General features: G+C 45.7%; 1 protein-coding gene across 2 annotated transcripts in view; it reads right to left on the reverse strand.

Moving 5' to 3' along the window:
- The window catches only part of PPIE (peptidylprolyl isomerase E), a 201,852-nt gene that overhangs the window by 100,337 nt on the left and 85,131 nt on the right, over positions 1-16,384 (reverse strand). For both annotated transcript variants that reach the window (XM_078680768.1, XM_078680769.1), the window contains exon 6: positions 14,388-14,488. In XM_078680768.1, coding sequence (XP_078536894.1) covers positions 14,388-14,488 — 101 coding nt within the window. The remainder of the gene's footprint in view (positions 1-14,387; positions 14,489-16,384) is intronic.

Here is a 16,384-nt window from a genome sequence, read left to right on the forward strand (position 1 = left end):
AAACAACCTCGACGGGTAGTTTGGACGAAAGCTTGTCAGCAAGCTTTTGAGAAACTGAAGCAGGCAATGTGTGCAGCACCGGTCCTGAGGGCCCCAGACTTCTCCAAGGAGTTCATTGTCCAGACAGATGCATCAGAACATGGCATTGGGGCAGTGTTATCGCAACTAAATGAAGAGGGCCTGGATCAGCCTGTGGTCTTCTTAGCCAGGAGACTGCTTCCCCGGGAACAGAAGTGGAGTGCAATTGGGAGGGAAGCTTTTGCGGTGGTGTGGGCTCTGAAGAAGCTGCGGCCATACCTGTTTGGCTCGCACTTCCTGGTTCAGACTGACCATCGCCCCCTTTGTTGGCTAATGCAGATGAAGGGGGAGAATCCCAAGCTGTTGAGGTGGTCCATCTCCCTACAGGGAATGGACTTCCGGGTGGAACATCGGCCTGGAATGGACCACGCCAACGCAGACGGTCTCTCCAGGTATTTCCGCCTTAGTGATGAGGACTCCCAAGGGGTTGAGTAGCTCTCCCCACTTTCAGCTGGGGGGGACGCGTGTTAGACTTGTCTGGCTTTTTGCGTAGTCCCTCCAATTTATTATTTATTTTGTCCCCTTTTTGCCCCTCAAACCTTTATTAATTGTTGTGTCCACTAGCTTTTTCAAGGTGTTGGTCAAGGGGATAGGTGTTCTTCCCCCTCTCATAGTTTTTCACCTCAGGCCTAGAGGCCTTTCCTGACAAGGAAATAGTTGGAGTCACAAAATGGTGGCTACCAACTGTCCTAACTGCCAAACCTAGAACCTGTCCCATAGAGTAGAATAGGGCGTTCCAGAACCTTCTGGTCCCTTCTGGACCTCTGAGGGTCAGCCTATAAAAGGCGGAATGCTGGACAGCCATTTTGTCTGTCAGTGAGGAGCAGCTAGAGTGAAGGCTGAGGACTGGTAGGGGTAGGATCCTGAAGGGTGGATTGCTCTACAAGGGTAGCCCTCTGTCAAGGCTTTTCTACCTCCCATTCCTGTTGTCCTAGCCAAGTTAGTTCATCCTGCTGACCCTGGACAGTTAGGTGAGGGGGTTAATTCCAGTAGTCTGTGGAGCTGAGAAGGACCCTGCACTGGGAACTGAACTAAGAGATCCCTTGTGCCCCTAAGTCTGTCCAGTAAGGAGGGTTAGAGGATTAGTGCTATAGAAGAGCTCTGTGGCTCTATCCTGGAGGAGCCCCCCTTTTATCCCCCTCCTCTCTCTAGTGTGAGAAGGAAGCACCTCCTCTAAATGACATTGAGGTTTCCTTACTAGTGACTGGTCCTGTGGCGTGTGGCAAGCCTCTCATCCTATGAGGTAGAAGAGTGAGGAGTTAGGATCTAGTTCTCTTTGTTTAAACTGAGAGCGGGACCCCTGGGGCATCGATCGCGCTCCGTGTCAGCGCCTCCAAAGGAGAGAGAAAAGCTAGCAAGCTGACCAACTCTCTCTAGCGCTACTGCGCATGATTTCAGCTGAGCCAGTGGTTAGCACAGGAGGGGCCTAGGGTCGAGCAGGCCCGCGGTGAAGACGCTACTTGGTGGCAGGACGCCGGAGCAGTCTCTGAGGCCGAGACGCCTCTCTTCCGCGCATGCGCGATTGCGCCCTGGTGGGAGAACCGTCGGCAGGCCCTGCGAGAGAGCGCCAAGGAAGGAGCGGCTCCGCCGAGCGGCTGGTGTTTGACGAAGTGCCTCAAGTTTCCCTGACAAGGGCCTCCGCTCCTCCGTGAGGGAGCGAAGAGGCCCGATTTCTGCCCAGAAATAACCCTACCTCGAGGGGGTGTTACCGTGGAACGCACCTTCCGGCCCACTGACAAGTAAGCGGGGAAGCCCAAGGGGGTGGCATAGGAGAGCTGACTGTGCCCTGGGTCGTTCAACTCCCTACTAACTAAGGTGGTGCAGCGCTAACTGATTCCTGCGCTTGGAAAGGGGTAGAGGAACTGGTATAACCGCACATCTGCCAAGACTACAGTCTCAGGAAACTTAAGATATTCATGAGGGGCAGAAGGAGACTGAGGCTTATTTAGTCTTCTGTGTCATTCTCTTCTAGCCTCTGGTGCTTGACAATTTGTGGCAGCTTGTCCTCAGAAGGAGTGGAGTTGGTGGGAAGTGTAATTCTGCATCTGAAAATGGAGCAGTAAGGGGATTGTGCTGTGAACCTGAGAAAGTCTTTTAATATTCCTGACTAAATGAAATGTACTGTTTTTTTTTTTTGTTTTTTTTTAAACCTTTATTGTACAGAAAGCGCTCACAGATACGGGCCTACAACCCATCGGGCCGGCCACCACAATGAAAAAGGCATATCAGGCAGTACAGAAGCACCAAGAGGATATCACAGCAATTCATACAAGAAGCAAAGGCAAAAAGCCACTGAGCAAACATCACGAACAGGATGAGAGAAGGTTGATTTTATAATAGAAGAAAGGGTGTCGCAGAATAATGATAATCCGTAAAGTCCAGAGGGCCGTGGTGGGCCGCGAGCAAGCAGAAGTATCAAACACAGGAAAATTCAAAAAGAACAGTTACATTTTGGTAAAGACAGAACGTGAGTCCCACAATAATAAGCAATTGCAACCGCTGCCCAGCGCCCTCCCACCACTACGAAAACACACAATAATACACAAAACTAAAATTAGACTTGCAAAAACAAAGAGCCCTCTGTTGCAACAACCCTGGGAAGGAAATAAAAAAGGGGGAGAGGAGAAAAAAAGGGGGGGGGGGGGAAGACATAGGAAAAAAAGGGGAGAGAAGTAAGAACGCAGCATCACTGTACGCGCCCCACGGCTAACAAAGCACTCGAGAATAGACCGGTACATGGAACTAATGGTAACAGGAGGAATGAATGCGCAGTAAACAGTGACGGCAGGGATACCAGAAGGCCCATGCTAGCAAACACACCCCAGGGGGCCACACGCCGACACCGCGTCTCGAAAAAAGGGGGGATACATAAGAGCCATAGAACCAAAAAGAATGAGGGGAAAACACAACACAACAGACCCCCCCCCCACCCCGCACATCCCACCCTGCACCCCTGCAGAAGGCTATGGCCTACCCCCCGGCAGCGTGCCTGTCGCCCTAATCAGAACCCGAAATATAGAAGAAATAAGTAAGAAAGAACCACAAAGACAAAAAGAAGAAGGGAAAACAGGGAAGGAACAACGGGAGAGGAGCCATATTATCAAAACCCCATCAGCTCCCTCCCCCCCGTCCGAAAATACTCAGAGCCCACGGGAAGATAGTAAGCACAAGGATAAACTCCAGGAACATGAAGGAGAATCGAACATAGTCATACAATCACAAACGGATCATCCAACCATACCGCAAGATAATAGTCCACCGAGGCAAGTTCATCTCATCCCTGTCCTTGTTTATCACAAGCTGTAGTCGTCCAACACACAAGGAACCAAATCATGCGAAACAGGAGGTGAATAACAGGGAGTCCGATCGGCAAGCCACACAAGCCATATCGAGTGCGACCCGGATGAACAGGAAGGGACGGCAACCACATCAGGCAAAGCAGGCACAGTTCCGGCGACAAGATGAGGAAAGCCGATCCGGCGGAGCAATCACAGGATCTTCGTTCGGCCATTCGAGGCAAAAAAGGAAAGGGAGATCCAACGAGGACGGTCCGGACGGGACCCGGCCGGCGGACCCCCGGCACAGGGGGGAGCTCAGGATGAAGGCGGGCAGCAGAGATCCGTACACCCACTCCGACGGCGGCCGCCGGGCCCACGACCTCCAGGAAAGTTCCAGCAGCACACAACAGAGATGAAGCCGCACCAACCAAGGGGGGCCCCGCAGGCCCGGCAAAATTATCCTCCTCCAGGTCAATGATAGGTGCGGCCATGGGAGCGCCCCAGGAGCGCAAGGCGGCGAGGATGTCGCCAAGCGTAGGATCACCTTTACAGTATTCAGCAAACGTGCCATGCGGCGGACCAGCATCGCCAGTCTCGGCCAGGCCGAGAGACATGGGGCCGGCCGCCATCTTAGAAGCCCGGCGGGGCCGCGGCAAACTCCGACCCCCGTCCGGGCACCAGCAGGGCAAACAGGATACAGCCGACCACCAGCAGAGGCACCACCAGAGCAGGAAGGGGGGCCACCAGAAGAAGGCGAGTCGCCGGCTCCCCACACGCCACCGGCTCCGTTCTCCGAGTCCGGGCGGAGGGACTCAAAATGGCCGGACCGGAGAACAAAGGGGAGACGAGCCACATATACGGTCAACCCCGTCCATGGAAGGCAGCGCCCCAACACCAGGCCGCAGGACCGCCGGACCAGGCCCGGATAGCCGTTACCGGTCTAATTGCACATCGGCCTCTCCGACCGAGCCCACACCGCCACCAAGTGCCGGCCACAGCGCTCCGTCCCGCCCGGGCGCCGCCAAGGAGTGTCAGGCCTGCTCGCTCCGGAGGCCCCGAAGCAGACAAGGGCGCAGCTCGGGATCCGCGGCACCCAGGAACAAACGGATCAAACGGTAAGTGCCTGTGAAATGTTGTAGTTCCATAGTCTATCAAAGAATACTTCCCGGGGCAGGATAAAACACAGGATAGACGTTCCAGACAGGAAAGCGAACGGAGCCGAGCTAAAACGCGGCCATCTCGGACGCGAGCTTGGCTCCTCCCCATGAAATGTACTGTTGATGCTGATTAATGAGATAAGTTGATACTTCTGAAAGTGCTATCACTAAATTTCATGACAACTGTATGTGCTGAGTTGTAATTTCCAAAGGTATAAAGCAGAGTATATTATTTTTATAAACAAGCACGTATTTTTCCAACAATGGTGTGTGTCATTTTTAGGTGTTATTGCGTTGATTTACTGCTGGGTGGTTTGCAACCTTCGCACATGTGCCTCTAGTATTTGTGTCTTACCCTAGGCCAGGCTACCCTAGGTGACCTGACATCCCAGGTTCCAACAATAGTGTTATATTTTTTTATGTTCTTTGCATGACAGAGTGACAACCCCTTTTGGAGAAATGGGAGTGAGGGGTTGGGGGCAGGGGAGAAACTAGACATGGGGGCCCCTGCGGAAAAGGCTCCACACGAAGGAGAAGGAAATTAGGGATTCTACGAGCCCTTCTAGTCTAGATTCATAGCATTTACTTATTTGACATGGAATGTTAGGGGCTTGAATTCCCCCAGTAAGTGGAAGCAACAATGGAAATATCTTGGAAATGCCCATTTTGACCTAGTAGCCCTACAGGAAAAGCACTTAAGTAGAATGATGACCACCGCTTAAGACATACAATATACCACCTTATTTATAAATCGTCTGCCACAACAAAACCTAATGGGGTAGCCTTACTGATTTGCACCTCAGCCCATTTCCAAGTGCAGGACACCAAGGCCGGTAAAGAGGGGAGGTTTCTAATGGTTAGGGGCCTCCTAAAGGCTCATGCTTGTATCATAGCCACGGTGTATGCTCCCAACTCCGGGCAGTAGGAGTTTTCTTCTCTCATTGCTCTCTATGCTGGTTGGAATTGCTACCAGGGACATAATATAGGACTTTAACTTGATATAGGCTTCCTTAATAAATACAACTCACCCCCACAGGTCCCCTAACGGGTTTTCACAAAAGGGGTAAAATCAGCTCTTAAATGCCTGGGATTACTTTATTTATGGAAGACCCTCAATGCCAATAGACATGGTTATACCCTTTTTTACACTCCCACAGGACGTATTCTAGAATAGATCACATTTTACTAAGTCAACAATTACACCACAATGTCCTAACGGAGAAGATATATCCGATTACTTTTTCAGATCATGCACCATTAGAGACCGTTTTTAATTCACCCACTCCACGTTCCGGGTACCGAAGATGGTATTACCAAAACATATTCAGTTGAGATAGTCTCTTTCGGGATGAATTCCAGAAGATGATACAGAAATTCTTTCAGATGAATGTAGTCGCGTACGGGATGAATTCCAGAAGATGCTATGGGAATTCTTTCAGATGAATGATTCTGAGGAGACCTCATATTTGAATACTTGGGATGCATTCAAAGCGGTTATACATGCCAATGTATTTCAGTGGCCACTTGGAGGAAAAGCTCTTGCATGCTGAGAGGGCTCACAAGTCTTCTCCCTCCCGTACCCTACAGAGAAAAGTTGTGGAGTTGAAAGGGAAACTGCATGCAATCTATACTATTAAACCAGAGAGTACCCTCTTGCGCATCAAATAATTTGGATACGAAAGCAGTAACAAAATTGGCTCCTTACTGGCAAAACCATTAAGAGCTAAACAGGAGAAAGACTATATTGGGCTGATCAGATCAGAGACAATAGAGGGTAGAGGCAATAGAGGGCAAATTAATTACTGTGAGGAATGGAAGGCCAGTGCATTCTGGGAGTATTATAAACAATTGTATACTACTGATTCATTAGATCCAAGTGCACACCTTAGATACCTAAATGAGCTTTGCGTGCCGCAGGTCTCCCCTGAAACTAAAGAGACACTCAATGGCCCCATTGATAAAGAAGAAGTACAAAAAGCCATAGACTCTCTCAAACCTAATAAAGCTCACGGCCCAGATGGTTTTAATGCTCAATTCTTTAGAACATTCACTCCGGACCTTGTTCCCTATGTGACAGATCTCTTCAACTCTATAGTTTCATCCGATCGATGAGTAAAGCACTGATCACAGTCATCTCCAAACCAGGGAAGAACCCCCAACAATGTGCCTCTTCTAGGCCAATAGCATTACTTAATTTGGATGCTAAAATGTATACTAAGATATTAGCTAATAGGTTGGAAGAGATATTACCTTAACTGATCCAACCTGACCAGTCTGGGTTAATTAAATCTCGCCAGACTCATGATAACTTACTTCGGGTTATCCGGCTCATAGAAAAAGTACATAAGAAGCGAATCCCGTTGTTCGAGTTAGCACTTGATGCTGAGAAGGCCTCTGACCTAGTAGACTGGTCATTTTTAATGAATACATTGCGTCATTTTGGGTTTGTTGACCAATTTCTGGAAATGATAAAGGCCAATTATCATAGACCCAGATCCCAGTCATTGGTTAATAGTACAGCTTCAGATTTCTTCAAAATTAACGATGGGGACAAGGCAGGGATGTTCCCTTTCCCCCATGCTTTTCGACATCTGCATAGAACCCCTGTTGGCGTGGACAAGGGCCAACCATGAGATTCAGGGTATACAGTTTGGTTTAGAGCAGAGGTCTTTAAACTGTGGGGCGCGCACCCCTGGGGGGCGTGGATGTGTTCCCAGGGGGGCGCAAATGGGCCTGCAATTACATGTAAATGAAGCTAGCCTGGAAACGGGAAAGGCGCGTTTCCAGGCTGTCTTCACTTACATGAAGCAGTTACAGTGCAAAGTGAGGGCAGTGTGGTGTTCATACAGTCATTTATAGATGTCTGTTTCAATGGTGACGAGTTATTGTTGTTTTCTGTTTTACGAAGAGGGTTGTTTCCTGTAAAATAGAGGCAAAGATGGAGAATTGCAGAGTTTTCATCTTACTTGAGGAGCACATCATTAATTAGGACATGCCTAGTATATGCCTGGAAAGCGTTAGTTGCTTTGGCGCAGCATTTTTAAATTGACTGCATGACGCTCTAAGGTAAACATCGAAAGCAATTGAATTAAATGATGGAAGATTGCTTTTCTCTCAGGTTCTAGGACCAGTATTTAAAAATCTGATTGCACCCATATGAGAGTGTTTTCTCCTCCTTTGTGCCTGCCCATTGATAAAAATCTTTAAACTGCGCTAAGGAATTATTAATTTCTCTTTTAAGGGTTGGATTGTTCTCCTCTGTATTCCAGTGAAGGAAGTGTGTGTTTTTTTCTTCGAATTTTACTTGCACTTTACTGTTGAAAGTTATGTATTCTGGTTCTGTTTCATTGTGTTTGCAGGTGTTGGTGTGTATGAAAGAGAGCTATGTTTTAGCAGGGTTATTTAAAATCTGTGCCTGCTTGTGCGTGTCTCGGAGAAAGCTACATAATTGTAAGTGTTATTTACTGTGTGCGAGGGGCGGTGCTTGTGTGTGTGCATGCATGTATGTGTAAGAGAGTGCTGTATATGTAGAAGGTTAATTACAAATATGTGTCTGGCTGTCAGACTTTTTATTTAATCGTATCAAATGCAAGGACAGTCGAGAACTAGCAAAGCTGTGAGTACCAGTGGCGTAAACAAGCCCCTGCAACCTTGTCGGTGCGGGGGGCCTGAGCTTCGAGGTCCCCCTCCGGCACTTGGCAGGCCCCTGGCCTGAGAGCTCCGGACTGGGTCTGGTGCGTTGTGGGGGGGGGGGGGCTGCTTGTAGTTTGCAGAGGGGACCCCTCAAGTTTTGTTACTCCACTGGTGCTAGCTGGGAGTACTGGTGTTGGCTTTCTGGGTGGATGTGGACAAGAAGCCAAGGTCTAGTTGAAAAGTGGCTTAGAGCTGAGGCTAGATACAGTACAACAATTACTGCAAGACCGTACAGTAATATACAAAAGCAACACCTACAAATGATATATACTGATTGTGTTCAATAACTGATCACAAACACCGAACACTTTGAAAACAAGAAAATGAAACATGAAACTAATGAGTATTACAGAATTAAATCCTCATTGGTGTTGTGAGAAATAGTGACTTGTTTACAGTGCTACAAGGTCCGAAATTGGGACAAAGCACTGTGAAAGCCATTATTTTAAATTTGTATTACACTATATAAAATAAGTGCTTTAAGAATACACCTTTTAGCAATAAGCATTCAGATTATACCTAGTGAAAATATTTTAATAAGTGTCCATTTAAAGAGTGCACTCCTTTTAACAGACACATATATTACATCTCAGAATAAATATTTGCCACCACTAAGCTGAGTGACTGCATTAAAAGCTACACTGACTCCAAAGCAGCCTTTAAATGTGGTGGTTAACTGTTGCACACATTTCTTTCAGGTAGCAGGCACCTTGGTGAGAAGGCATGTTTCGTCTTTAGTTCTCTATTACATGTTTCTTAGCACGGGAGCCCTCCACACCACCTGTGAGTGGGCACCGGACACCAGTCATGGCAGTCTTCCTATGAAAAAGAACATGGGTGCATGTTCCTTGCTAGCATTAGGGCCCAAGTCACCAGTGTTGTGCACGCACGGAACAGGGCCTAAGCAACAGGGGGACAGAGGGAGCCAAATGTGCTTATTTTCATTGTTTTTATCACACAAGGAAGCAGAAAGCCTGCGTTGGGCATCTGGCCTAAAAGTAAAAGCCCCGATTATTAGGCAGAGAAGATGGCCTGCTTCAGAGAGCTGTGGGTATCATTGGTGCTGCAGTTGCAGGGAGTACTTGCTGGGCCAGTCTTTTTTTGAGCCGTAACATAATGGCCCAAGGGAGGGGAAAATTAAGCAGAGGAGACACCTTGATTTGGGCATCAGAGAGGGAGATGGATGATGAGACATGGGAGGGAGAGGGATGGTGTGAGATGGGAGCTCATGTTAGTAAACATAAGAGGCATCAGTAAGGCAGTACCTGTAATTAGTGAAACAGGCACAGTGACACTTTTACACAGGGGCCCACTCAATCATAATTATGAATGTTTTGCAATACTAAGTGGGCATGGGGGTTTATTTTCATAGCATTAGGGCAGATGGCGCCCTTGGCACAAAAAAATGGGTGGGGGAGCAGTGTGCAGCAGCTCATTTTTGTCCAGAAACAAACCATCCTTGTTTGAAGATTGAAATGATGGTCACACATGGTGGGGAAGGAGTGAAAGAAGAGGAGATAGCCTGCTTCTCAGCACCCCACCATCATTAGTGCAGCAGGTGGAGTACATTGGGCCCCACAGCACGGCAATTATGGGCAGTAGTGTTTTTGGTCAATACTTTTCTTGTTTGATGTTGTTGCTTTTTTATAAGCTTACGTCTAGTGTGGATTACAAACTGCAGATGAGCACCCCAAAAATGATCTCATGATCGCTGCCATCTACGATCATCCCTCCTCCTACAATCCAAATCTTTGCAATGTAGTTTTGGAGGGGGGCCTCACTTCAAAAGATTTTGCTAAGGGGGGGCTCAGAGCAAAAAAAGTTTGAAGCCCTCTGGTTTAGAGGAACACAAAATATCATTGTTCGCGGATGATGTCCTTTTGCCTGTTACCTCTCCACATATCTTCCTACCAGCCTCACAATAGGAGCTCCATTATTTAGAATTAGTGGCAAACTTTAAGGTTAACCTCTCAAAATCCTTTCATCTTAATTTGTCAATCCTCCCCGAATGAGATGGAAGAGATAGCGGCTACTTCGCCATTTAATGGGTCAAGAAAGATTCCATATTTGGGTATTACGATTACGCCAAATCTGGCAGAGCTATACAAAGCTAATTTCCCTCCCATACTACAACTTAAATCAGATTTTAAAGGATGGGCAGCCGTCTACCATACTTGGAATGGCCGTATAAACGTGATTAAGTGGATGCTGCTCCCTTGGGAACTGTACCTGTTCCAGGGCCTTCCTATCGGACCGAACAGGGAGTTTTTCTCTGAGATTCGTACAATAATTACATCATTTATTTGGCAAAGTCATAGAGCCGGACTTTCCCATCAATTACTAACACGATCAAGAACTACCGGGGTCCTGACTCTACCCGACTTCTTACTTTATTATAGAGTGGCCCAGCTTAGAGTTATATCTGAATGGTCTCTTACAGCTTCAGATGAACGTTGGCTCCACCTGAATAGAGTGGTGGCGGGCCGGACAATAAGGGATCTTCTGTGGAAGCCTAGAAAAGACCAACCAAGGAATGCTTATTTAAGTACACCTACGGCCACCAAACTTAAAGTGTGGGACACTGTTATTAAATTGCACAGACTAACAACGTTTCCATCTCCATATACACCCATCCACTATAATACAGCATTTCCTCCAGCGCTCTTCGTAGGCCATTTTTGATAGATGGCGAGAAGGTGGTTGCATAACAATTTAGGATTTATTTCATGGGGAGACATCTTAACTTTTGAAAATTGCTGTTGCAATTTTAATCTGCAGTCATCCGAGAGATTCCACTATATTCAATTAAAACATTGGGTGTTGCAGCCACATATGAGATTGGCAGCTACCAGGGACCTTCTCCCAATTCAGAATTTTGGACGAAGTGGTGGTACTTTCAGGGGCTGCATTTCCTTTTTCTACACTCTTTTACACTCCACCAGACCCCTGCCTGCCCCCATGCATATACTTTTGGTTCACCACATTGGGCATTACCATACAAGGGAAACAGTGGTATACACTTTATAGCAATATCTACAAGTATAATCGCTCTATGACTTCGAGGGAGACCCACTACGAGATTCTATATGATTGGTACCTTTACCCTGAGAAGTTGCACACATTATTTCCGAACACCTCAGATAGATGTTGGAGAGGTTGTGGAATGATGGAAGATTTTCGCCACATCTTGTGGTAGTGCCCCTCCATTCAACCTTTCTAGAAAGAAATTCTGACCCGGATTAGGGAGATCTTAGGCTATCTGATATCAGAGAGCCTGGAATATATCCTGCTGGGCCTACGGGACCCTATCATGAAGCGTCAAATAATGGGAGATCACACCATCATGTAGCCTTGTTTGGGGGCGCGCAAAGTGGCTTAGGCTGCATCATGGAAGAAACCGGAGGCCCCTACCCTCTCCCAATGGCACTCTCGGCTTTGGCAGGCCTTAGCTCTGGAACACACGACGAACATATTAGCGGACACACAGAAGAGTTTTTATTCCATATGGGGCCCCTTAGTACGGTTGCTCCCGGAGGGACTTCTCCCTATTCTCCTCCCAGCCCTGATTACGGGCACTGCTCTTTTTCCCTATTTAGTCTGGCCTTTCCTCCAGACTAAATAGTCTAAATAGTCTGGAGGAACTATTTATCCTCTGGTGGATAAATATGGTATTTCTTGGGGGAGTCCCAGAGGATAAATATGGTATTTCTTGGGTAAGTCCCTTCATGTGGGGGTCTCCTATGCTCCACCATTCCTCACCCTTCTAAGAATAAGTCAGCCTTTACTCTGCAATTAACACCCGTCATGCAAGATACGTTGTAACGTTTTTGCCCAACAGGATGTTTTCTTTGTGACATTATCGCTTCCTTTTAAGAAGGGTACTTCACAGTATACGCTTGGGATTTTGATGAATTTTAATGATCTTTAAATGCTATGTATTCTTACGCCGATTTATGCCAAGCTTTCTTTTTTGAAATGCTGGAACGGTCTGTAGCACACCGTTGCAACCGGCTTAATGAATCGTCTTGGGTACAGCAGTGAGCCGGTACCCTTGAAGAATTTTCAATAAAAATATTTTTACATAGAATACAGGACTGTTTTAACTATTTTTCTATCCCGTACAGTTCTAGAACAAATGCTCTGGAAGAGTGATCACTGCTAATTTTTTAAAACAAAATAAAATAACAGTAAAATAAAATAACAGTTGGCTTTAGTTGGTCTCCGTATTCCAGTGCATATCTGCAACCACTGGAAAAATTCAGAAAATCACTAAAAACCTGGTTATTTGCCAACTAAATTCCACTTTTATTATCCAGATACCGGTTGACTATCCGTTGAACGCCTAGACGCCCCTGGGCAATCGTGCGCTGTATAATTCCTACAATCAAATCAAAATTTGGACTGTACCTTGTAGGATTGATATACAGCCTCTACATTCAAAAGGAATCCACAAGACATGAAGATGGTACTCGTACATTATTCAACCAATGCCCCCAAAGATATAGTCTAGTAACACCCTGAATTTGACCATGGGTTCTGGTAAAAAACATTGTACTATTCATTAACCATGAGTGTCTGGACACAGGATTACCCAGGGCACAACCATAAGCACCCAAAACTATTTCTTGATGCTGGGTGACGTGGTGCTTGTGTGTGGTTTAATGGGTTTAAGCATTTTGTGATTTCTAAGGCTCACGTTTCAATCCAGTATGTAACCAATTTTTATGAATGACAATATGCATCCTTGAGTACCACAGGAGACTACTTTCAAGTAAAGCCTAGGTAGCAGAATCCCTGCCTGCCATCAATCGCCTCCATATTCTATTAACAAAGGCATTCAAACTCTTCGATAAAGACCCAAGTTAACCCAAAACATCTCCCACAGTACAATATTAGCTACAGGCATGTTAACCAGAATTCAATCGCTTAGTGCCAGGGAGCCACAAAACAGAGGTTAGAACTTGGCCTTTCTGTATGCTATATTTCTTTTTTATAATAACGTGTTTTATTATATAGCAAACAAAATCTGCAGGTACATTCATTACAAAGGATATGACAGTTTGTATGCCATATTTTTAAGTGTCCTATTTACACTACCGATTATTAAAGTCTCCCCTTGCCAGGTAGAGTTCTTCACTATTTTCGGTGGCTGGCTCCCAGTGTACAAAAAGTGATGGATGGACTGCTTGAATTAATCTCAGCCACTGGTAATTACTTGGGGCTGCATCCTGGTCCATCGTTATTTTGCACTCCATGCCACCTCAGTTTGGACCAACCTATATGCAAATCAGTCTTGACACTGCTCCAATGGGAACAGTCCAGCCCAAGTAGCCAGGTATAGATTGGTTCCAGTGACCGCAGGGTTAAGACTGATTTGCCTCTAGGTGTGTCCAAACTGAGGTGGCGTGGTGTGTAAATGAAAACGATGAACTGGGATGGGGCTTTGAGTAATTGCCAGAAACTGTGATTAATTCAAGCATTCGATCCGTCACTTTTTGTATACTTTTGTATGCTGCCCTAAGTGGGGCAGGAATGCCCAGACACTGGTCCCTTGCACACTGTCACTGGAATCAAGCTATAGCTGGCTCATGAACCCATACCAAGGGTGAAACCAGTCACAGGTTGCTTGTGTTCCAGTTCAGGAAGGAGCTGGCTTTTGAGTTTGGACCAGACTGTTTCCATTGAAGCAGGGTCCAGACTAAATTGCATATACCTGGTCCAAACTAAGGTGGCATGGTTTGCAAAATAATGAAGGCCTGGGATGCAGCCCGAGTAAATTACTAGCGGCTGAGAATAATTCAAGCATTCCATTTATCACTTTTTGTATACTTTAGTATATCGCTTTCAGTGTTAAGCACATGTTTCTTCTGTCCATACAGGGAGGCTCCTCCAGGCTATATACATCTTTCATCTAGCCTCAAAGATGGACACTTGACTGCAATATGGGCCCTTCTCTGTCCCCATGTACTAGACTTTCGATACATTCACACATTTATCTACAGTGTGAAGGACTCAGACCTTTATAACCGATTACATTTATTTGCAACTTTATGGGTTAGATTCTTAGAACCACAAATGAACTTGAGTGTGTGGTAGAAAGGGACACCAACCTCAGCGTTCATTGAAGCATCAATGCCTGGCCATAAAGCATTTTAGAATCATACCAAGAATCTCTGCCTACCTCTTGTGTCTCTGGCTTCGGTGGTGCTGCGCCTTCTTCCTGTGCATTCTCCTCCAAGGTCTTACCAGAGAACTTTTTCAACCAATCATCATCAGACCAAACTACAAAAAAAAAAAAGACGGAAGAGTGCAAGTGAGGATAAAGTCAGGAGTAGACAGAGACCAAAATGCTGTCTGGCAGTCACTGTTGCATGGCCATTCCCAATGATCCCCACCAAATCTACCTGCCCTCCCTTCCATGGCCTACTCAGGCACATTCCAATAACACATACAGTACTCACTTCTATGTTCTACCAAGTCTCATACTATTCCTTCCTACACATAAAATCAAATATGTTACCCCCTCTCTCCAACAAAATCTAATTGTTGCAAGGATAGAAATGAGACTTCACTGGAATAAACACATACTTTTGCCAATCATTGACTAGCCACCCCTCTAGATAAAGAAGTGAAAACCCAGAGGAATGTCACTTGAAAATTTGAGGTTGATAAAAATATTTGATCATGCATTTTTGTCAATAGTTGGCCATCTTCAACGTTTTTTGGGAAAATGTAACTGAAGACATAATTGAGAAACTGATGAACACAAGGTAGGTTGCAGAGGACTCAAAAGTTTGGGAAACCCCATCATCTAGTGTGACAGAGGGCGGTAATTGATGCTTAGGGCCAATCCTCATATTGGAGGAGACAATAAGCAATGCTTTTAGTTCAACTGTCATTCAAATCTCCATAAATATAGAAGAAGCGGTCACAGTAGTCAACCGACAATTCCTCTAGATAAAAATAGTGTCACAAGCATATTGGTGAAAAGATACCCTAGTTAGTTAACATTCACTTCCCCTACATGTTGAAGATATGATTGAGCCCCGAAGCAAACTATCACATGGAAAAAGAAGGATGCCATAAAAAAAAATAATAATAAAATCGATCCGGGAGAATTTTATTTCTTCTGTTACAAAATTATGCATGTTTCCGTACAACTTACACCCAGGTAATTTCGTAAGAGGAAATCAGATTCCATGGTTGACTGAGTTACAAGTTTCTAATGGGTCAAGCAGAAGAAACAATAAAGCACAGCTTCTGGTTTGTGTCCTCTCAAACTCATCTCCAAGCAAGTGTCATAGCATTCCATGCACAGAGCATGGAATCTTCCGATCCTCTAATTTCCCCTTCTGCACATTCGCTTCTCAGACTCGCCATCCTGCAACTATTCTGATCCACTGGCTTACTGATGCTCATTTTAATATCATGTTTGAACCATCCCCCACAGAATACTCCTAGAACTCCACCTCCTGTACATACTCACCAATTCAATTCAATTCCATTTGTAAAGCGCGCTACATACCCGTGAGGGTCTCAAGGCGCCGGGGGGTGGGGGGCTGCTACTGATCACATGTATTCTCCCAACTGCCTTTCCTAGCCAACTATCCTACATTCCCGCCTACCTATTTTCCAATCCTGTACATCATTTCATGACTTCTTCCACTCACTCCCCAATCACATCCACTAACAGACTTCACATGATCCTATATTTCCTACATAAGGTTTTCCACTGCACGATGAACCCTGGAGCTCATCTCCCACAAAGTCACATATCACAGAGTTTACTACATATGATTTCCACAAGCATTTGCAATGCAATAGGTCTTGCATTAACGCAAATTTAAGCTATTGGCATTGGAAATGACAATGCCTTTTATTTAGGTTTTAAAAACGAAAAAATAAATAAAAGGCATTGTCATTTACAATGCCAATAGTTCAAAATCGCGTAAATGCAAGACCTATTGCATTGCAAATGCTTGTTACGAATACTTCCACCTCTGATCTGATTGATAGTTACACAGTTGATCTGTTATAAGTCATGTTTACCCTCTCTTTACAAAGATAGCATTTTTCACAAGGGCCTGACGTTTCCCTCCTACGTTTTCCAGCTACACAGTTACTTACGTAGGGTGACTGATGCTTCTAACAAGCTCTATTGCCATTTGTGCATACATG

This window comes from Lissotriton helveticus, chromosome 3_1 (assembly GCF_964261635.1).
Source record: "Lissotriton helveticus chromosome 3_1, aLisHel1.1, whole genome shotgun sequence".
Lineage (NCBI taxonomy): Eukaryota > Metazoa > Chordata > Amphibia > Caudata > Salamandridae > Lissotriton > Lissotriton helveticus.